General features: G+C 42.3%; 1 protein-coding gene across 2 annotated transcripts in view; it reads left to right on the forward strand.

The window, feature by feature from the left end:
* Window positions 1-22,447, forward strand: part of FRAS1 (Fraser extracellular matrix complex subunit 1) — a 299,294-nt gene that overhangs the window by 133,801 nt on the left and 143,046 nt on the right. For both annotated transcript variants that reach the window (XM_078394487.1, XM_078394488.1), the window contains 7 exons: window positions 2,208-2,355; window positions 3,994-4,137; window positions 5,117-5,251; window positions 17,515-17,658; window positions 19,266-19,406; window positions 20,885-21,025; window positions 21,430-21,603. In XM_078394487.1, coding sequence (XP_078250613.1) covers window positions 2,208-2,355; window positions 3,994-4,137; window positions 5,117-5,251; window positions 17,515-17,658; window positions 19,266-19,406; window positions 20,885-21,025; window positions 21,430-21,603 — 1,027 coding nt within the window. The remainder of the gene's footprint in view (window positions 1-2,207; window positions 2,356-3,993; window positions 4,138-5,116; window positions 5,252-17,514; window positions 17,659-19,265; window positions 19,407-20,884; window positions 21,026-21,429; window positions 21,604-22,447) is intronic.

Consider the following 22,447-nt stretch of genomic DNA (forward strand, 5'->3'; position numbering starts at 1 on the left):
AGAATGCATCTGAAAGGCACATCTGGAGTGCTGAGAAATTGTCTGGAAACATTTTCTTTTGGTTGCTGGCTTTATTGAAATGAGATTGCATCATTCAATAATTTTTATGGCCCCCTTTCTCCTGAATGTTTCCTGTTCTATTATAATTTGGAGGGCTTTCCTTATTTTAGCGAATGAATGATGGCGTGGACCGCTACATTTGTACAACTGAATGGCTCCTAACAGTGTAATCGATAGCAAGCAAGGGGGGAAAAGATCAATTTTGTCTGAACTGTAACATCCAAGCCAGCATCAAACTGTTTGCAGGCGGGCCCAACGTTTTGAAGATTACAGAGTGAGGCCAATTTAGCTGTTTGTCAAAGTGGGCTTGGCAGGTGTTTTCCCATAAGGCTGTATTTATATCTGAGCATTTGCAAATTCATATGAGAACTTTTATTGCATGTGAAAATCTGCTCCTTCGACAGGAATTCTCTAATTTAAGAATATATGTGCTCTTCAGTATTTTTATTAATGACTTGGATGAGGGAGTGCAGGGAACGCTTGTCAAATTTGCAGATGATACCAAATTGGGCGGAATAGCTAATACCCTAGAAGACAGAAACCAAATTCAAAATGATCTTGGTAGGATGGAGCACTGGGCCGAAAGCAACAGAATGAAATTCAACAGTGATCCCTTGGGAGAGAAATTCAAGAAGGATAAGTTCAAAGTCCTGCACCTCAGAAAAAGAAACCAATCACACAGATGGGGGATACCTGGCTCAGCAAAACTACAAGCGAGAAGGATCTTGGAATTATCGTAGATCACAAGCTAAATATGAACCAACAGGGTGATGTGGCTACAAAAAAGGCAAATGCTGTTTTAGGCTGCATGAATAGAAGTATAGTGTCCAAGTCCCGCAAGGTGCTAGCCCCCCTCTATTCAGCACTGATTAGGCCTCACCTTGAGTATTGTGTCCAGTTCTGGACATCACACTTCAAGAAGGATGCCGACAAATTGGAACAAGTTCAGAGGAGGGTGACAAGGATGATCAGGGGGCTGGAAACCAAGCCTTATGAGGAAAGGCTGAAAGAATTGTGCATGTTTAGTCTTGAGAAAAGAAGGCTGAAGGGTGATATTATAGGACTTTTCAAATATTTGAAAGGCTGTCATACAGAGGAGGGGCAAGATCTGTCCTCAGTCATCTCAGAGTGCAGGACATGCAACAATGGGATGAATTTACAAGAAGCCAGATTTCAGTTGAATATCAGGGAAAACTTCCTAACTGTTAGAGCAGTACGACAGTGGAAGCAGTTACCTTGGGCGTTGGTGAGTGCTCCCACACTGGAGGCATTGAAGAAAAACTTAGATAATCACCTGGCAGCTATGCTTTGATTGTATTCCTGCCTTGAGTAGGGGTGTGTGTGGACTTGATAGCCTTGTAGACCCCTTCCAACTTCACTTTTTTATTATTTCTATGTAATTATTTCCAGGGTCAGACCTTGTAGCAGACAGTGGCAAAGATAGGGGTGAGATGGGGGCAAGCTACAGCTCGCAGAGTACCCCAACCAGTTCCCAGCATTCTGGACTTTGTAGTCCAGAAAAGAGGTGTTTTCCCATTTCTGGCCAGTGGGAGAGTTGCTGATGTCACCTTGGGCAAGAATGGCAGAACACTCAGTAGCACTCCTTGAGGGGTACAGATACGGAAGTTTAAACTCAAATTTCTTTAATCTAATTTAAATGCAACTGTAACCTTCTGGATGATGTATGTTGTTTTACCTCCTTCAAAACGTGGTAAGCCAGTTTGGGGGGGGGGTCGTCCTGCACTTCTGCTGGGTGGGGCCCTGAAACTCTACATATGTTTTAGCCAGCACTAGGAAAAGTTACTGTTTGGAATCTAAGCTCCCGGAATCTCCCCGCCAGTGGCTATAATGCTTGGGGATTTCTGAGAGTTGCAAAAAAAGGTAACTTTTCTAAGCCTCAATTCGGAAGGACAGTTAAAAAAACCTGTGCGTGGTTTCCTTCATTACGTTGGTTATTTGAACTCTTTATTAGGGTTTAATCTCACATTAGACTGTCTCTCAAGATTGCTGTGGGGGTAAATTACAGGGAAATTAACCAGGACGGCTGGCTTGAGCTCCTTAAAGGGTACGCAGACTGGAAACATCATACATAAACGGTATTGGAAAGATGCTGTGTTTCGCAGCCTCAAATGTTGCTTCCCCTACAGAGCGGTGAAAAGTGGAAGGAAGGTCCATGCCGTGAATGCGAGTGCTGGGACTCTGAAGTGCTCTGCTTCTCTTCCTCTTGTCCAACTTGCCCCGCGGGCAGCGTGGCTGTCGCCGTACCAGGAGAATGCTGCCCTCAATGCCAGCCGGGTAGGTGCCTGCACGATCATTAAGCTTGTGTTGATCACTTTGGATTTTGAACCCGCTTCACTCCAATACTCTTGTGTTTAGAAATGTACAGTGGTACCTTGACTTGCGCTCGTCCCTACTTGCGAACAATTCGAGTTACGAATGGCTCCATTCGCAAAAAGTCATTTCGACATGCGAATGGAGCCTTGACTTACAAACTGAAAAAAGAAAAAAAAATCTTTCCTGCCCCTTTTTTGACCTAAGTTCATTTTAGGTCAAAAGAAGAAAAAATGCCCCCTAGTGGTAGAGTACGGATTAACCGGCTTTGCATTAGTTCCTATGGGACCTAATGCCTCTACCTACAAACAGCACCTCGACCTACAAATGGAAAACAGCAGATACGGATTAAATGGTTTTCAATGCACTCCAGTGGGAAAGTGTGACTCAACTTATGAACAAGAATGGCAGAACACTCAGTAGCACTCCTTGAGGGGTATAGATATGGAAGTTTAAATTCAATTTTTTTAAATCTAATACTATCTGGTCTGCTTACCTCATGTCAGTTGAGAATGTGACCTTGGACCAGGGTGGACAAATAAATCTGTTATAACTTCTATAGCATCTGCTGCATAGAAATTCTTAATGTGTTTTCCTGTACATGAAAATGTGCATTTGATTTTGCAAGCCTTTTCACCCGCCTTGTTAGTTTCCTGCCAGTACCTCTCTGCAGTGTATGCCCTTTAGCTCACAGGTAATTCGGTGTATGTGCAGTTGCGTGCAAATTTGTCTATTGGACGTGTTTGCCTATGAATTTTTTGACTGGAAGACTCCATAGCAAAATTTGGAGCATGAAGGAGAAAGGGTAGTTGTGGTCTTGCCCACATGCTAATAGAGAAAGTAGGAATGAGGCTGGTTTGTATTTAAATGAGAACCAAAAGGACTTCACCCCCAGCTTGCCATCTTTACTTAGAATGGTTCCGACATCTCCCTATGGCTGGGCATTGTGGAGAAGTATCAGGGGCATTCTATGTGCTGTATTTCCACAGAAACCTCTCTGCCCCAATCAGCTTTCTCATTGAAAAACCTGTTGAAAGAATCCCAGAGGGAACACAGGATTGAAACGCCTGCTGATGGAAATCACGATTGGCTTCTTGTCTTTGAATAAAGGTGTACAGTAGGACCTCGGTTTACATACACCTTGGTTTACATATTTTCCGGTTTATGAACTGAAATCTGTTCGAAATACAGTGGTGCCCCGCATAGCGACACTAATCCATTCCAGGATTAACGTCACTATCCAGATTCTTCGTAGGAAACAACACAATGCGATCGCTTTTGCAATCGCAAAATCCACATCGCTATGCGGATTCGTCATTAAATGGGGCGCTCGTTATGTGAGGCACCACTGTAATGCCTTGGTTTACTTTTTTTGTTTGTTTCTTTCACTTTGTGAAGAAACGTTCCCTGTGCCTGGAGGTTTGTAGCGCTTGCTACGACAATCCGTGTTCTGGTTTACGAATTGTTTGCATGATATAACGTCCCGGAGGATGCATTGATTTTGTAAACCGAGTTATTACTGCATAGATATGTATACGTATGGATGCATTGGTATTCCATCCTCTCACATGCTGAAAATGAGTTTTCTGTTCTTTGCAACAGGCCAGTGCCATTCGGACTGCTTGACATGCTCACAATCTTTCGATCACTGTGATGTTTGCCGGGACACAACTAAGTGGCTGCAGAACGGGCGCTGTGTGGACAGCTGTGGACTTGGATTCTATCAGGAAACTGGGCTTTGCTTAGGTACCATTTGCTTCTCATTTCCCTTGTGAGGGTGAAGTATTTTTTTTGTTCAGCATCAGCTGACATCAGTTCCATAAGGCTCATGATTGGAGGAAGCTACATAAGTCTCCTGAGTGTAGGAAGCTAAGCCTCGTGACGGAAAGAAAACTGTTTACAGAGGCAAAGTACAGGCCGTTCTATTCTCTCGTGTTCTCAGCTTACTTCTGTTTATAAGATGCCCCTCAATTTTTAGTGTAATGATTTTAGAAAAAGTATCATCTTATACATGGAAAAATCCAGTATCTTGGCTCTCTGGTTGAGTGCAGGGGTCCATTGCTTCTGAGTGCTCAAGCATGAAAAACCTGTTTCTGAAAATGAATTTATTTATTTAATAAAAAACAGAGGTCTAAACCATCCCACCTCCTCATCGCCACCAATATTCCTCTTAATTTTTTTAATTAAAGAGGAAAACTACACACAGCCCGCAGGCCATACTTTCTTACCCAGGCTTTTTCTTCTAAGATGTAAGATAGGAAGAAGTGTATTGTTATATATTTTGGAATGCAGCTCCCAGGTTATCCTAGCCAACATAGTGGCTGAGGAATTTTGGGGACTGTGGTCCACAAAATCTAATATTTCCAATGCTGGAGGTAAGTTTGATGGAATGAAAAGCCAAGGAGATGGCTTTTTAGACAGGGATAATAGCGGCCTTGCTGGCTTCATGATTCTAAGGATTCTGTAGTCTCCTTCTGTAATTCCATATTTAGCTTTTCCAGCCTCCCCAATACATACCGGTGTAGCCTTTTCCCAGCGTGACTGAATTCTGCAAGATGTTTTTGGATCTCTGTGGATCAACTGCAAGTCGGTGGCAAGCAAGGGAAATGTGGGGTGCTGCCCAAATTGGGCAGTTTTAGCTCCAAGGCTGCTGGTTGAGGTCCCCCATTTTGTAGAAAGATAACATCCTCTTTTCTCCCTGTCCTTTTCTCCCTGTCATGGGCAGCTTGTGAGAAGACCTGCTCTACGTGTCGTGATGGGTATACGTGTACTTCGTGTCAAGATCCACTACTCTTGAAAAATGGCCGGTGTGTGACTTCCTGTGGGGAAGGGTTTTTCCCAGGACCACTTCAGTGCATAGGTAATGTTGTGAGGAGTGACACTGTGTTTTTTGTTGTTGACATGACACTAGAATGTATATACTACAGTTATTACAGCTGATAAATTAGGAAAAAATGGGAGGAGAAGAGTGTGTTGGCTGAGTAACTTTGGTGACTGGTTTGGAGGCAACACAACGTCATTGTTTAGAATGGCCACATCCAGACTCGAAACAGCCCTGATGACATAATTGCTTGTGCAGGATCTCTACTGACTCTTCACAGAGACAACTGGATTGGGGTCATTATGTAAAAACGGAGTTTGGTAATAATGAATGAGGGGGAAAGCAGAGTGCTAATTGTTGTTATGAAACTGAGCGCAACTGAAGAGGGGTACTCACCCTGAGGTGAAGCCTGGATATGTTACTTGTTTGGACTACAACTCCCAGAAACAAATAAGTTACATTTCCAGGCTCTGTCTAAAGTAGAGATGTGACCCATTGCTTAATGTCTTGCTTTTGATTTATCACCCAAGTTGCTTGTGTTTTAGCAATCTAATGATAGTACAATTAGCCACATGAAGAAGTGCACATGAATGCGTGCATGAATGTGTGTGTCGGTACGTCTGGCTGTGTCAGCTTTTCATTTTTCATTCCATTTGTCATCGGTTGTTTTCCAAGTCTTGTGCCAAAGTCATGTTGGCCCTAATTGACACGCCTTGACAATAGACTCAAATTGCCTTTTGCTGAAGAGACATTAATTTTCTGGTTAGATTTCCTTCTTGTAATCCAAGGATATTTGCAGGGGCTTGAGAAACCATAACTCACTTTCCTTCCACGATCTTGACATCCCAGGAATTTAGAATGTGTTTTGGCAAAGGCCGATCCAGGAGGGGACTGAGAGAAGAAAGAGGAGGAGAGGGTATAGAGAGAGTGAAGAAGACCTTGGCAGAGGATGATGATGAGAGAGAGAGAGAGAAGGGCAGGTGGTATGAGATGGCCATCTTCACCTTAATTTAACTTTTTCAGTTTATAATGTTGTATATTGCAACTCTGTTCTTGTCTTTGAATTCCATAGGATTTACTGTCTGTTTGAGTTTGGGTTTTTTTGCCTCTCTTATCTTGATCCAAGATAGAGGAAAGATGAGATACTGAGAACATATAAAAGAAAGTACCGTATTTTTCCGTGTATAAGACTATACCTTTGTCTAAAATCTTTAGAATAAAAATTGAGGGTCGTCTTATACTACATAGAAGTAAGCTGAGGAGAGAACAAAAACAAGTGGAAGGGAAAGCAGGGATCAAAGCTATCCTGCAAGGCTTTGATCCCTTTCCCCCTACATTTGCTAAGCCCCACTTAGATTTCTTACTTTGGGGTTAGAAAAGTGGGGGGCATCTTATACATGGGGACGTCTTATACACGGAAAATACGGTACTTTCTGAATGAGTATAATTGAACTATCGAAACTGTGTACCACAAGGTGTCAAGATTATGTTCATCATCTTAACCAGAGACTGTGTGTGTGGCGCGGTATCTGGATATATGTTTGGACTATAGTTTTCAGAATCTTAAAACCAAAGCCGAGGGATTATGGGTGTGGCGATCTAAAAACAAAGAAACACATTTCTCCCCTCTCTGAACCTGACAGATTCATGGAGGATAAATTCATTGAGGATGTCACTCCAGAATTGCACATAGACATGTTACCTCTTAATATATTACCTCCGGTGCTGGAGTCAGTCTGTTTTTCAACACCATCTGGAGGGTTGCGATTGTACTCATGCTTCCTGCTTGTGGGTTTTTCCACAGACAATTGGTAGGGTCCTAAAGGCAGAGAATATGAGACTAGATGGACCTTCAGCCTGATCTATCATGGCTCATTTTACATCTTACTTAGCTCATAAGAGTGTTCATAATTTTTAGTTGATGTAGTTGTTATTTTCACATGAAAATGGTGGATTTAGCAATCATCAGACCCTAAGTCAACTAAAAATTCAGTCCTGCCAGAGATGTTACAAATGGAACTGCTGTAGGAAAGAAAATCATGTGTCTTTTTCAGCATGACACACTTCTAGAAGAATCAGTATGTGTTTGATGTGAATTCATTTGGCAAAGTTATGTCTTGCAAAGACTGATATTCTGTAAGGAAGGGAAAAAAGCTGATAAATGCTGGCCTATCCTCCTTCAACATATGTGACATGTTGGTCTTCAATTAGGTGAGAGTAGCATCGATGTATTCCTATAGGCTGGAAGTGGAGATATTCTGGGAAGTGAAGGAATTCTGTGAGTCATCATCAGAAAAGTAACTTTTCCATGGTGGGCTCAACAGTCAAGAGTGTGAGATGAAATTCCAGATATGAAGCAGCCGCCAATTTGCATATAAATATAGCAGCCGTTAGTATCAGCATCAGACAACTTAGTTCGTTGCCCAGTGCTCTGTGTATGTGACTTCAAAAATATGCAGATGAATCGCCAAATGTTTCCTCAGTAAGGGTCAGAAATAGAGATGGGTATGAATCTTTAAAAAATGATGATTTGTTTTGATTTGTGATTCGTTAAGGTTGATGAATCATGAGTTATTAATTTATGGATTTTTTTCGGATGAATATTAATTTATGGATTTTTTTTCCTGATGAAGCGATGAATTAATTTGTCAATTCATTTTTACTTTAAAACCCTATAATACCCCCCGAGCATCTATAGACACCAAATTTGCAAGGAAGCTTCCCCTGACTCTCCTTTACAGGCCCTGCAAGTTTGGGTTTCGGATGTCTGAATTGTACACCCACAAGAAGGGGCCCACACAGGAAGGTTTCCCCCAGGCTCCTAGAGACACTAGAATCACAGAGAGGCTTCCCCTGGCTCTCTGATACAATCCCTCCAAGTTTGGTGAAGATTGGGTTTCAAATATCCAAGTTATACACCCACAAAGTGTCCCCCCCCCAGGAAAGTGCACTTTAGCAGCTGGTTAGGGGAAACCCAGTCTTCACCAAACTTGGAAGGATTGTAGAAGTGAGTCATGGGAAACATCTCTGTAATTTTGGTGTCTGTAGGTGCCTTGGGGCAGATTTATAGCCAAATGAATCAACAAATCAAAAATCACTAAAATTCATTGATTCGTGATTCGTCAGGGGCATTGATTTGTATGAATGCAAATCGATGAATTAATGATTTTTTAACAAATTTGGTGATTTGTTTTTTAATTCATGCCTGTCTTTAGTCAGAAAGCCGTTTCAAGGAGCCAGCTCATAGGCATCATAATGAGTTAGAATGCTAGCCTGTACTTTGTAAGATGGACATTCTTGACTTGTTCTTCCTTGATTCTAAAGAGTGTCTTCTCATAAAGCTGATGGATGGCTACATCCCTGGAGGAAGTACCTTTCATTTTGTAACCGTGCCTTGTGTGATAGGTGTTCTGTTCCTTCCTGCAAAGGTTGCAACAAGGAACAATAAGGTCTAAAAGCTTGGTGTATTTGAAGAGGGAAAGCTAGAATTTTCTTCATATGACATTTTCAACAAAACCAGTACTTTGAAGTTCTGCAGTACATACTTTTATGATGAGAAGACACAACACCTAAAATGAAAGTCCCAGTAAATTCAGGATAGCGTGGGATATACATACAGTATTGTCTGGTGTTTATATGTTGAAAAGATGGCTTCTTTCACGTGGCTATGTCTTCATCTCTTACGCTTTACATTTTCCTTCTCAGCCATTTTTTTGCGTCTCTAATAGGCGGTGACTCCCCACCTCCTGCAGTCAAAGATAGCGATTCATTTCACCTTATTACTGAGGGCATCTCACTCATTCTGTATTTCATCCATATTTGCACTCATGCATGTCGACGGGAGAAAGTTGCTGGGAATTTTTCTTCTGCCTTTTCTCCAGGGAGCTCAAGCAATTTGCTTTAGTTCTGCCTGACTGCATATTTCTGCATAAAAACAAAAGCCAGTGGAAGAAGCCTTCGGTTTCATAATTCGCTTGTAACTCGATTGTTATCCGTTTCCCTATTGTGTGTTTGTATCGCTTAAGGCACAAACAGGAATGAGCAATATCAAACTAACATTAATCCTCTGCTTGCTCTCTGCCTAACGATTGTAGGAACAGACAGGGTCATTTACTGTATGGTAACTTTTGAAGGTGTGCCTTCCACAGCCGTATGAATTGGCTGTCACCTGTACCATCCTACAAAAGAACAAGGAGAATTTCTCCCCATGGATCAGGGTGGCATAAAAAATCTGGTTGGGATCCTTCCATTTGGCAGGGTATTGCAAGCGCTCAACATTCCTTATGGATATACACACATCTCAGTAGTTTATCACTTTGCCATTTTTATTTTTTATTTCTTAAAAATACATATATTGCAGTTTCTATTAAAAAGGTCAAAGGCAGCTTTACAATCTGAGCTTTTCGGACTACAAAACAGTTTGTCTGAAATCCTGATTCTTAGCGTAGCAAGTTACAAATCAAGTAGGCCTCCTGAATCAGTGGGGATTGGGTGAATCAATACCTTTCTAGGTTCTGTTGATTCAATAGGCCAATTCTAGCTGTGGTTTTTATTTATTTATTTATTTATTTATTTATTTATTTATTTATTTATTTATTTATTTATTTATGGTTTAGTAAGCTAAGTCACAGGATTTCAGCCTTTGCGTAGTCAAAGTGGAATTTACAGAGCCGTCATCCAGAAAAGAAACATGAGTAGACTAAGCTTTAAAAAAAAGTGATAGCCAACTGGTTAAAGACTATGAAACATTGCTACAGTGGACCCTCGACTTACAGACGGCTCGACTTACAGACTTTTCGAGTTACAGACTTCTCTGGCCGCAAAATTCAGGTTCGACTTGCAGCCAGAGAATCGACCTACAGACCAGAAAAAAGCCAAAATGGAACAAAAATGGAACAAAAACGGCCAGTTACAGGATTAATCGGTTTTCAATGCATTGTAGGTCAATGGAGCCTCGACCTACAGACTTTCCGACCTGCAGTCACCATTCCAATACAGATTAATTCCGTAAGTAGAGGGTTCACTGTATTCCTTCAGCTTTCAGGGGCCATACCCCATGCCATTGCTGTGGCATGGAGTAAAAACCCAGTTTGTACTTTCAGAAAAACCACTTCGACATGGAACAAATGGTGTTTGGAACCCATACCTTTTGAGGGAGCTAATTTGTGCTTCTGAAAATGTTTAATGACTCTTTCTGTCAATGTATTCTCGAAGGCTTTCATGGCCAGGATCCAATGGTTGTTGTAGGTTTTTCGGGCCAGACAGCCCGAAAAACCTACAACAACCATCTTTCTGGTCACTTGCAATTCCTTCCTTCCTTCCTTCCTTCCTTCCTTCCTTCCTTCCTTCCTTCCTTCCTTCCTTCCTTCCTTCCTTCCTTCCTTCCTTCCTTCCTTCCTTCCTTCCTTCCTTCGAGGCCAATGTAAAGCTGAAAATGAGCCCCTTGACAATTTCCCCTTGACATTGCCTCTCTGGCTAATTAGTGTTACACATATAATTGCAAATGTAGTAAGCATTTTCACAGGTATAGTAACCACTGAGCACATTATACCATTGTGTTCATGACAGGATCTCAAAACAGTTGTGTAGACCATTTACAGATAGTGTTGGTGTTTGGCATTTGTGTGTGTTGGGTGTTGCAGTAAGAATTCCTTCTGTTCTGGGGGGGATAGATGTTGAGGTGTTCTTCCTCGTAGTCTCTGCGACTCATACTCTGTGGTCTCTGTGAATCACACAAGCCGGTGTTTCTGTACCTGCGTGAAACTCATTAGAACATTCTGAGCTTAAATCAAAACAACCCCCCCCCCAAAAAAAAACGTTTAGGGCAGCTCCCCTTTCAGGGCCTTGTCCCTGCACCAAGTGGTTATCTTTCGCTTCCTTTAAGCTGTTGCTGAAGAAACTTTGGAGTGTTCGCATGAGCCTGTTTAATTAGCCCATCATGCTTACTTCTGTGAGTCCCCCTAAAATATGTGGTTTCCTCAGTGGCAACTAAAGGGAATGGAGGAATAACCTGTCAGTGCAGGGACGTGCACACTGGAAAGGGGGCTGCCCTATATATGTGGTTCTTTAAGAGGTCAACTGTGTATGGGTGTTTTCTGTGCTATAGCACAGTTGACCTCTTAAAGAACCACAAAACCTCAGGTACAGGTAAAGAACCTGTTCGTTCACTTCAAGTTCATCTATGACATTGCCATTTCCTCACTGAAAGAAAGCCGCTTAATAAAATTCTCATAAATACGAAGCCATGGCTTGACTGCCAAGTTCTAGAGATCCATTCTTCCTTAAGGACTTGGAGCCCAATGTCAGACATAGGCTTAAATGCTCAGGGCTGGGGGCAGCAGGAGAGAACGCTGAGCTGTAAGGTCTATTTTCATCATCTCCCTGAGATTCCTTCTTGATTGACCAAGAAGCCACCACTAATTTTTCCTTTAATCATTCTCTTTCCCCGTGTTCCCACAGCCTCAACAAGTTTTCTTCTGAAATGACGACCTCTGTGAAAACTAATTTGTTATGGCTCTTTCTTTCTTGACAGAAATTTCTTTTAAAGAAACTCTAAATTCATTAAAAAGGGAAATGGGAAGTGTGTAGGGAACATTAACTGCATGACTAATATTCATGGCATCTGAGGGTGACAAAGGGAGCAAAGTACAGAGGTAGGGAAGGAACTGTGTGTTTTAGAAGAGAGCTCCCCTTCCGATAAGCCTGTTGGCTGTTAGCTACGAATTTAAATTTCAAAGGGATGTTGGTAACAAAACAGGTTTATAAACTGCTCCAGAATAGAGCTCCTAATACAGGCCTGTGCAGTTTTTCTCAAAGTAAGAGAAGATAAGTAAGGCAGAGAATGAGAAAAAAGGACCTTCTCTATAGTGGCCCAAAGACTGTAGAGGACTGGATATTGTGGCAAATATATTCCTCCATTCAGCACTGCTCAGGACAAAAAAAATGAGAACTATTTGAGTAAAATTTTGCTGAAGAATAAAATGAAATTTGCCTTAATAAAAACAAGGAGACAAAGAAATATAACCAACAGCAGTTGTGTAGAAAAGGACAATGGAAGGCTGTTGGCCCTTATTTAACATAGAAAGCATGCTGCTTATAGAGAGGTCAGAAGGCTTTCTCCCAACCTGGTGCATTTCTTTCAAACATGTATTTTGTACTCCAGATGAGTGGACTGAGATTCCCATCATGAGGTTGTATTCCAGATGTGTTAGACCACAACTCCCATCCCTAGAGGATGGGTTGGATGGATGGGTGACATGTTGAAACCTAGAACAGTGAATTCAAGATAATCCAGCTTTCCAATTCCTCTCTTGGTCTCTAATAGAATTTGCTGCAGGCTTGTGTTAAGAGCTATAATAATAATAATTATGTACCATCAAGTCTGTTTGGACTTATGTTGACCCTTTTCAGGGTTTTCCAGATAGAGAATACCTGGTGGTTTACCATTCTTCTCTTCTAGGGTTGCCCTGGGGCTGTGCGGCTTGCCCAAGGCCACACAAGCTGGCTCTACCTGCAGAACGCACCATGGGGAATAGAACTTCTAATCTCTAGCTCTGCAGCCAGTTACCTAAACTAGTGGTCCCCAACGTTGGGCCTCCAGATGTTCTTGAACTACAACTCCCAGAAGCCTTCACCACCACCTCTGCTGGCCAGGATTTCTGGGAATTGAAGTCCAAGAACATCTGGAGGCCCAGGGTTGGGGACCACTGAACTATCCAGGCAGGCTGTTGAGAGTTATACCTAGGAGCAATTATACGGCGGTAGTGGGGTTGTATTCCAACACACTTGATGTGGATGCTAGCTTGGAAGAGGCTGCTGTAGACCTTGCCAGGCTCCATACCTACTTCTCTTCTTTATATAATTCATGCTTCTCCACCTTTACGGTAACTCCCACCCCTTAATCTCTCAAGGAAGATCTGCACCAAAACCAGCAGACATTTCTGCAGTGGTGCCCTCCTCCCTGCTTCATTCCTATGAATCCATTTTCTCTTAGATCTTAGCAGACAAGTGGAAAAGAGACATTGCAGAGAGAAATCAATAGTTACTATGATGATGTTTTTTCCACCCCTTTCTAAATTTTTTAAAAAACACAAAGATAAATGGCCTCCTGCAGTTGGAAGCACAAGACCTGGACGTGAACACAATTGGAGCAACATCTGACGTTTTTTGAAGGACAAATAAAGGGAGGGGTGAATTCACAACTCTGTGCTTGGAAGTACTAGAGCCTTTTGTTCTATAAAAGAGGCAACAATGGTTTTTTGGGGACAGACTAATGATCCTTGCTTCCTCCAAAAGGTTTTGCAGATTAGGGCTGACACTTCTAATTGTGACTCTTCGAGAACTGCAAGTAGTGGTTACTGCAGCTGTAGCTTCCTTGTGCTTCACGCCTGGAGATCTTCGTGAGTAGCAAAGTCATGCTAGTTTCCCCATTGTCAGTCTAAACCAATTTTGGCAGGACCAGAGATAGATTGACACCCTGAGAACCCCTGGTAGACCACATTTCCTCAAAAATGTTCCCAAAAAAGTCTTCCTGTTTTTAACTGGTTCACTTCTGGTATAAAAAGCAAAACTTAAAACAATGTTTTCCACTGGCTTTGGAGGAGATCGCTGCTCTTGCAGGTTTCAGGGAGCAGCTGTTCTGAAAGCTGTATCTTTCTTTCTATCTACCTGTAAAAATGATATAAATAATATATGCTGTACATATGTGGACTGGGGACTGAAAAAGAGGCGGAGGGCATAATTGAAAAGTGGGGAAACTTTTTTCTCCTTATGAAGAACCGGCTGAAAATAATCCTCAGAAGAATCTCATCCCGTGAGGTAAAGTTAAAGTCAAAGGAAAGCATTTTTTTCTCTTTCTGCTACTTTCTTTTCACTTGTTTTTCCTTGTTTCTGCTCCTTACTTCTCTCTCACTGTGTCTTCTTGACACCCTAATCTGACCCTCCATCTTCTTCTCCCTCCGTTTTCATCTCCTTTTATTTTTATTTTTCCCGAGCCAGAACCAGCACCAAGCATTCCAAGTGCTTTTCTCTCCCCTTACTTGAGGAGAGTGTTGGTGTGATTTCAAAGGACGTTTGCTGACTTACCTACCACTCGCCATCAACACGAAGGTCATGGCATAGTCTTTCTGGTACGATGCCAGGAGTAACAACGTGGCTATTCTGGTTCCTTTTAAAAAGTTTTATCCTTCCTCTCTTCCTTTGAGGGGGATCTCTAAATGTTTCATATGGATCTCCCAGAAGGTCTGCCATTGAGAGACTAAATGGGGCCGACATCTACTTAACTTTAATAATGCATCAGCAATCTATGCCCTCAGATCATAAACAATAAGAAATTGTGTTTCTCAATACATGGGAAGCTGTGACTGACCTTAGTTTTATTTCATTTATTATGTGCCAAAAGGTGGATTTACCTATCCTGTAAAGGGGCAAATTTAGGATCCCCCCCGCCTCACCTGCCTTGATGGATTTATATTCATCTGTGCATGTTTCCACATCAATGAAGTCAGGAGACGTTGCCTCCAGGTGTTCTTATCCATTTGATCAGCAAGCGTGTACGTGCCTTGTTGAGGAATAATAAAAGTTCAGAACATCTTTAGGACAAAATGTGGGTGTAATTATTCTTTTCAAAAGTAATAACATAAAAAAACAATGTGGCTTTAGACTGTTTTTGTAGACTGCCAGCTGCACATGACTTAACATGCCGTAACCATTCTGCATGGTGTAAATAAAACTCTTGCATGAACTGGAACATGTGCCAACTTTTCCCCCAATGCTCCCTCTGCTTGGCTTAAAGTCGGTAAAACTGATGTTTGTAACATCCCTCTATTTTAGGGACCTTATCTTCCTTAGTCTTGAAAAAGCTTTCCCTTTTTTTCAAATGCAATTCCTAGAATTCCTCAACCAACATCCCAGAATTCCCCAACCAAGGCTCTCTGTTGGCCATGAGATTCTTGGAGTTATCATCTTCTCCAGCCTTCTTCCTGGCTCTGGGCTCCCTAGATGTTATTGAACCGATATCCCCATCAATACCAATTTGGGCACATCATGAGAAGACAAGATTCGCTGGAAAAAAAACCAATCATGCTGGGGAAAGCTGAGGGCAGCCAGAAAAGAGGAGGGCCAAATATGAGATGGATTTATTCCATAGAGGAAGCCACAGCTTTGAGTTTACAAGACCTGAGCAGAGCTGTTGAGGACAGATGCTTTGGAGATCGCTCATTCTTTGGTTTGATGTAAGCCAGAGGCAACTTGATGGTGTATAACAGTGGTTCTTAACCTTTGTTACTCGGATGCTTTTGAACTGCAACTCCCAGAAACCCCAGTTAGGACAGCTGGTGGTGAAGGCTTCTGGGAGTTGCAGTCCAAAACTCCTGAGTAACCCAAGGTTAAGAACCAGTGGTGTATAACAACCACCACCACCTAAACTGTCCAGCGATAAAAGATGATGTGAACAGCATTCTTTCAATATCTGGAGAGCCACAAGCTCCTTACCTTAACTCACTTTGTTATACAAAATGTAACACACGATACAGATCTGTTTGCTATTGTCTATGCACACACATTTTAGCTTCTTCTGGACTTCAGTGCTGATACAGCTGGCATTTGTGTACATATTAAATCATAATAATCACTTGCAGTCAAATCAACGCTGATGGAGGATGGCCCTTTCCAAGATTTTCTAAGGACGGAGTACTCAGTTTACCAATCCCTTCTTCTGGGGTTGTCCTAGGACTGTGCAGCTTGCCCAACGCTATACAGGCTGGCCTTTCTCCTGGGGAACCAAACACCCAACCTCTAGTTGGGCAGCTGGATCCCCAACTCCCAGAGCTATCCAGCCAGCTTTTTTTATATGTTATGTCCATCTATTGACTAGAATCCTGTTGGTCAGTTCTGTGGCATAAGTGCAATGATGTAAATTCCAGCAGCGGGTTGGCACTAGTCAGTGGTGAGCTGTTTGTGAGCCAGCTGTTGCAATTAGCAGATGATGGGGGATACAGACAACCACTTAAAAGAACTGCACTTCACTGCTATAGTTTATGCCATTGCACTTTATGCCAGCATAATGGTCCGGTGCAATTCTGGCCTGTTATTTTTAAAGGGAACGGAACTTCTTAGTGCATTAGAACAGTGGTTCTTAACCTTTGGTTACTCAGGTGTTTTTGGACTGCAACTCCCAGAAGCCTTCACCACCAGCTGTGCTGGCTGGGGTTTCTGGGAGTTGCAGTTCAAAAACACCTGAGTAATAAGAACCACTGCATTAGAAGACCTGCCTCTGTGGAGGACCTCTTCAAACATGCCATGTTTGCATAGTATGTGGGAACAAAGTTTTGAATGAGATTTTGACCGCGTGATGGGAACGCATCATGAAAGGACACTTTGCCTGTCCCAGAAGAATCAAAAGGAGAGAGAGAGAGAGAGAGGGAGAGAGAGAGAGAGAGAGAGAGACACTGGCTATACCAACCAAGGTGGGGCTCCTGTTTTTTCAAAGTAACTTCTCCAATTTGGCAGGTATTGCACTAATGTTCTGATGACACTCAGCTCTGCCTCTCCACTACAGTCCATGGAAGACTGAAATCGATATCTAAGGTTGGTAATGGTATAGATGTGGGCCAATATTGGCTCAATCCAGATTATACAGAGTGTTCCTGATCAAGAGAATTGGAGATCTAAAGATAGGGTTTGAGGGTGTGTTTTTTTCCCGTATTGGGTTATATTCTCTTTTAAGGCACATGTTCCAACTCTGGAGATAATACTAAAATTAGTCCTTAGGCATGGATGCTTTCAGGGAAGGAGCTCTTTGATAGCTACATTCATTCCTGTCCCTGCCCCACCCCAAGATCTTAACCTGAGAGCACATGTTGGACGTCATCATTCCCAGGCTCTTACCCTTTCCTTTTCATCTGAAAAGATTTAGTTGGACCAGAACATAGGGACTAAGTTATTAACTGGAGCTGCTCTTCCTATTCCATTTCTTTCCATTCCTTTCCTATCAGAAGCTCAATGTCATCAGAGCTATTTTGAGCTTGGATGTGGGGCGCCTAATGATGTGTGGCCTCCAAATCCATCTCTATGGCCTCTCAACCGAAAAAAAGGGTCTCCTTCCTGCACTTTCTCCCATTGATTTTTGTCCCGAAGGATCAGCTGTAACAACCTGTGTTTGTCTTTTCTCAGTACGTGACCAAAATATTTCAGCGTAGCTGCAAAGGTTGGTTTAACTGTTGGCCCCTTATACAGGAAGAGGGGCATTCAATGACGAGATGCCGGTTCTTTAGTTGACCTGCAAACTCTTTCCTGGATTGCAGCTTGCCATGAATCCTGTGCTACTTGCCAGGGCCCCACGGCATACAACTGTTCGACCTGCAAAGACCCCTCTCACGTGTTACTGGAAGCCTTCTGTGTTGCCCGTTGCGGCCAGGGGTTCTACATTAAAGATGGCGTTTGCAAAGGTAAACCTTACTTGGATCTGCTACACAGAGTTCTGCAAACAGAATTCTTATCTGTATTTGTATTTCATTGATGTATGCATTTGTATCTCTCTGGCATGCCTAGAAATGCCAGTCACCACCAACAAAGACACAACTTACATGACAAAGTTACAGCACCTTATTGTAGGCACTTTTTGCGATCATCTTGTTGGGCATCCCTTTTTTTTTCATCATTTCTCCATACTTTTTGAATGAATCACTTCCTTTCCCCCCTCTGCCTTAGGGTTGGTCACCTCTTAGACTTGACATGCCCTCTCTGTTTGAGACGTCCTCCTTTTAGGCAGATAATATAATATTATCTGAGTGTAAAGTCTGGTTTATCAGCTGAGGATAGACACACCCACTAGCATAAATATTGGCACTTAAATTGTGCTTTTTTAAAAAAAATGACTTAATTGTTCTAAATAATCAAGGAGTGAAAGACTGGAAGGGCTTTGGCTTGCTGAGTGGCAGTAAAGGTATTAATGAAATTATTTTGGGGCTTTACAAGTCTCTTCATAACTCCCTTGTGGAAAAACATAGCCGTTTGTCAACAGTCGGTCTCCAGGCGTGAAGGACTTAAGCAGCCTGCTGACTCGCGATTACTGTTTATCTCAGATTTTTGAAAAATAGAATGAAAATGTCAAAGAAGAGCACAAATAAGGATGGGGGGGGAAAGAAAATGATTAGAGAAACCTTTGAAGTACACATACATACTTCATTGTCTGTTGTTTCTGCCACGTTTATTTCGGGTGCCCAAAACAATTTCATGAGCTTTTGCTTTTAGTAATGCAAACTGGGGTCTCGTTTCCCACCAACACAGATTCAGGGAAACACCAGCAAGAGAGGGAAGATCCAGTGTGTGGATTATATTTCAACCCAGGAAAGATGTTTGGGGCATGTTTGAGAAGTGGTATGTGGCTCCCAATCTCTTTAGAGTTAAGAACCACCATTTTTAATTGAGCCTATAACTGACTTGGCAGCTGCTGAATTTGCAGTGAAAAAAGGCTGAAGATGTTTCTGCCTCCATACCTGCTTAGCCAGCAGCATAGGGACCCAGTGTAGAAGGTCTGGGAAGCTTCCGCATATGGTTAATTGGATGTGTTCAGTTTGGTAGGTCATCAGGGCAAGGCCATAAGGAAGGTGGAGCAGCTGGGGTCTGGCCTCAGGACACCAAAATGTAGAGGGCACTGGAAGCCAGAGGTGAATCTGCTCATGAATGTTAGGCAAATAAACCATAACACCTCCTGACCCCTATGGATTTTTCCTTTTTAAAATGCATAACCCTTCCTTGCGTGGGCACCAGCTTCTTCTCCTGCTTCTGGGTACCAGGGTTTCCCCTTTGTTCCAGGGAGATCATGCTGATGGCCCCAAAGCACAGAATGGCGAGTTACGGCTCTGACACCCTCAAAGTCCATAGATTCTGTAGCCCCTAAGCTTTCACATATCCATTGCTTTTGACCTTGTATGCCATCGACCACACTGGCTGCAGGATTCTGAGAGCTGGAGTTAAAAAAAAGAAACTACAGAACTCTTCCCCTTTCCCTCTGACAAATGCTGCTCGCTAATGGTGCTTTCTTTCCCAATAGCTTGCAACGAGGACTGTGAAATGTGTTACCCAGACCGTCCTGCCTGCTTACACTGTGCGGCAGACAGAGTTCTGCATGATGAGAACTGTGTGTTAGAATGTCCCAGCGGCTACTATGCAGATAATTCCCAGAGATGCAGAGGTAAGACTGCATTTTGTGTGATACTGCATCTAGCGACTTTCTGGTGGCAATTCAGAGATAAGGAAAGAAAGCCTTGTGCTTTCTGAAAAAAAAATATTTCACCCCCCGCCATTCATAAATTGCAGGAGGATTTTCAAGGCTGCGTATGGCTTATAATGGTGAGGATAAATAGCTGTCGAATACAGGTGAAGGGTGCCATCAGACAGTGATCTAGGATTGTGTTACATGGCACTGAAAAAGATTGTTTCACTGGCTATGATCACCTTTAAAGTGACTCTTTTGTGCAGATGCGATCCGGTCCCGATCGCTACAGCCCAGCTCCTAAAAAAAGATTTGTCCTTCCGCTGGACCAAAACGGTCCAGAATGGGAATGGAGCAGGGTTGGTTTGGTTCAGAATTTCCCATATATCATATGATAATAATCAAATAATAATATACCATCAATTCAGATACAAATGTTCCCAAGTAAAACATTTATGCCAGCTTTGGGAGGGATATGAATAATACCCAACTGTATTTTACTCCGTAAGTCTGAGGAAGTGGACTTGTCCACAAAAGCTCACATTGAAATATAGCAGTCTTGAAGGTGCCACCAGGGTTTGGTCTTTTTTAATTTGTTCTTTTATTTTTGTTTTGTTTTTCCCTGTATTGCTTGCACAACCAACCTGGCTGTTGTTGTTTAGTTGTTAAGTTGTGTCCGACTCTTTGTGACCCCATGGACCAGAGCACACCAGGCCCTCCTGTCTTCCACTGCCTCCCAGAGTTGGGTCAAAGTCATGTTGGTCGCTTCAATGACACTGTCCAACCATCTTGTCCTCTGTCGTCCCCTTCTCCTCTTGCCTTCACACTTTCCCAACATCAGGGTCTTTTCCAGGAAGTCTTCTCTTCTCCTGAGATGGCCAAAGTCTTGGAGCCTCAGCTTCTGGATCTGTCCTTCCAGTGAGCACTCGAGGTTGATTTCCTGCATAATGGATAGGTTTGATCTCCTTGCAGTCCAGGGGACTCTCAAGAGTCTCCTCCAGCACCACAGAATACCAACCGGGCTACCTCTTCTATAATTACATTTGGGGGGCAATGAAATGTAACAAAAATATATCCCGAAAGGAACAGAATGAGCAGGAATGAAGTTACTTGGGACAGTTTGTTTTTAGGGACGTTTTATTTATTTATTTACAGTATTTATTTATTTGACTTAACAAGGGTTACAAGAAATGTTGGCCAGGAATCTTGCTGTTGTTGTTTTTTTCTTTGCATGGAAGCAAAATTGACCACAATTAATTCCAGCTAATTGATGAAGTGCTATTTGCATACAACAGGCAACTAGTTGTGGGTTCAGATGTGCAATCAGAATTCTCTCAGTCAGCCGTGGTGGTTTCTACAGTTTCTGTATGGAAAATACTGTCAGGATTGTAGCCAGTATGGTTGGAAGAAATCTGAATAATAGACAACTCACAAACCCTTTTCTGTTTCTCTAACAGTTTGCCACAAATCTTGTGCCAGTTGTGTTGGGCCTTTGGCAACTGAGTGCATTTCTTGTTCCTTTCCTCTTGCCTTACGTCATGGTCAATGTCTTTCTGCTTGCGGAGAAGGCTTTTATCAGGATCACACCATCTGCAGAGGTAACTCAACCTTCACTTTCTGTTGGACCCCTACAAATGAAGGCTTCCAGTTTATTCTCTCTCTCTCTCTCTCTCTCTCTCTCTTTCTGCTATACTGACTAGTTGCCTCTAAAATATTATGCAGACATTTTCAAGGTTGGTTTTGAGGAAAGTAAAAACGGTGACTTTTTGGGAATGTCTCATTGAATCTAACTGGCTTCCTTCGTTCAGAAGGGGAGTCATGTGATGCTGAAGGTTTTCAGGAGACGATATTGGACGAAATGACTTAAGTGGGAAGGAAATTGCAAAACAACCATCCAAACTAAAATGCTAACCAGAATCCTGTCTCACTCTTTGGGCTTCTCATTCTTCCACAGATACAATACTGCGTTTCTGGTGGCTCACGGCCCGTTTCTCTTCTGCAGGTTGCTATTCATCTTGTCGTGAATGTGTCGGCCCAGAATATTTCCACTGTGCACGGTGCATCAAGCTAGAGGACGCGCTGCAACCACAAATGAACATTGAAGGAACATCAGTTGGCATTTGCTTACCCCAGTGCAAAGTTCAGTTCTACCTCGATAAAGATGGGATATGTAAAGGTCAGCAAATGAGTATCCCAGGAGAATAAAATATAACAATCAAGCAATTAAAATCAATACAAGTTCTTAGTAAATGCCATGGGAAATATTTGCTCAAGGCTGAGATGGTTGTTTTCCTGGCGAGAGGTGCATGGCATTTTCCATATTGGTTTGGCTGCTCTTTATACTTCCTCAAACAGGAATGTTGTATCTTCAGGACATTTATGTGTAAAACTGGATATACAAACTTTTCCAAGTGGTTTTTGAATGGTTAGTTTTTCAGTGAGTTCTAATTATACACTAGGTGTTTGTATCAGTTCACATTCCCAGTGCTGACTAGCTGCTTTAGCTTGGCTATTGTTTTTTTTTTTCTATCCAAGCATTCAGAAGATTGTGTTTACTGCTGCTTGTTTGTTGAAATATGGAGAAGCGTGCTAGTGCTTGTCTGTGTTACCATCCATTCACTGATGGGCCCGGTCTGAGCTTCTCTCATTTATGCATTTTGCTAATCCACTTGCTCTGCTTTGTGATTGGACATTGGGAAGTAAACAGGGACTTCATTTGCAAGTCTAGTTGTTTAGATGTGTATATTGCATTATTGGAGGGAAAAATGGACTTAAGATTACAAACTCAGTGTCTCATCTAGTTTGACCTTTTGTGTGTACACCCAGATCTAGGATGTGGGGAATATTACAGATCCCAGCATGGAGGGGAAGGGTAATGGAGTGAAGAAGAAGTGTAGGGTTTTCCAGTTAGCCAAAGGAGCAACATCCGTTGCATCTAGATATACAGCCTACTTTAGTAAAACAGCAGTTTCTCTTATTGGCTGCTATACATGAAGCTGGTGAGTTGACAAAATAGCTTC

Source organism: Pogona vitticeps, chromosome 5 (genome assembly GCF_051106095.1).
Source record: "Pogona vitticeps strain Pit_001003342236 chromosome 5, PviZW2.1, whole genome shotgun sequence".
Classification (NCBI taxonomy): domain Eukaryota; kingdom Metazoa; phylum Chordata; class Lepidosauria; order Squamata; family Agamidae; genus Pogona; species Pogona vitticeps.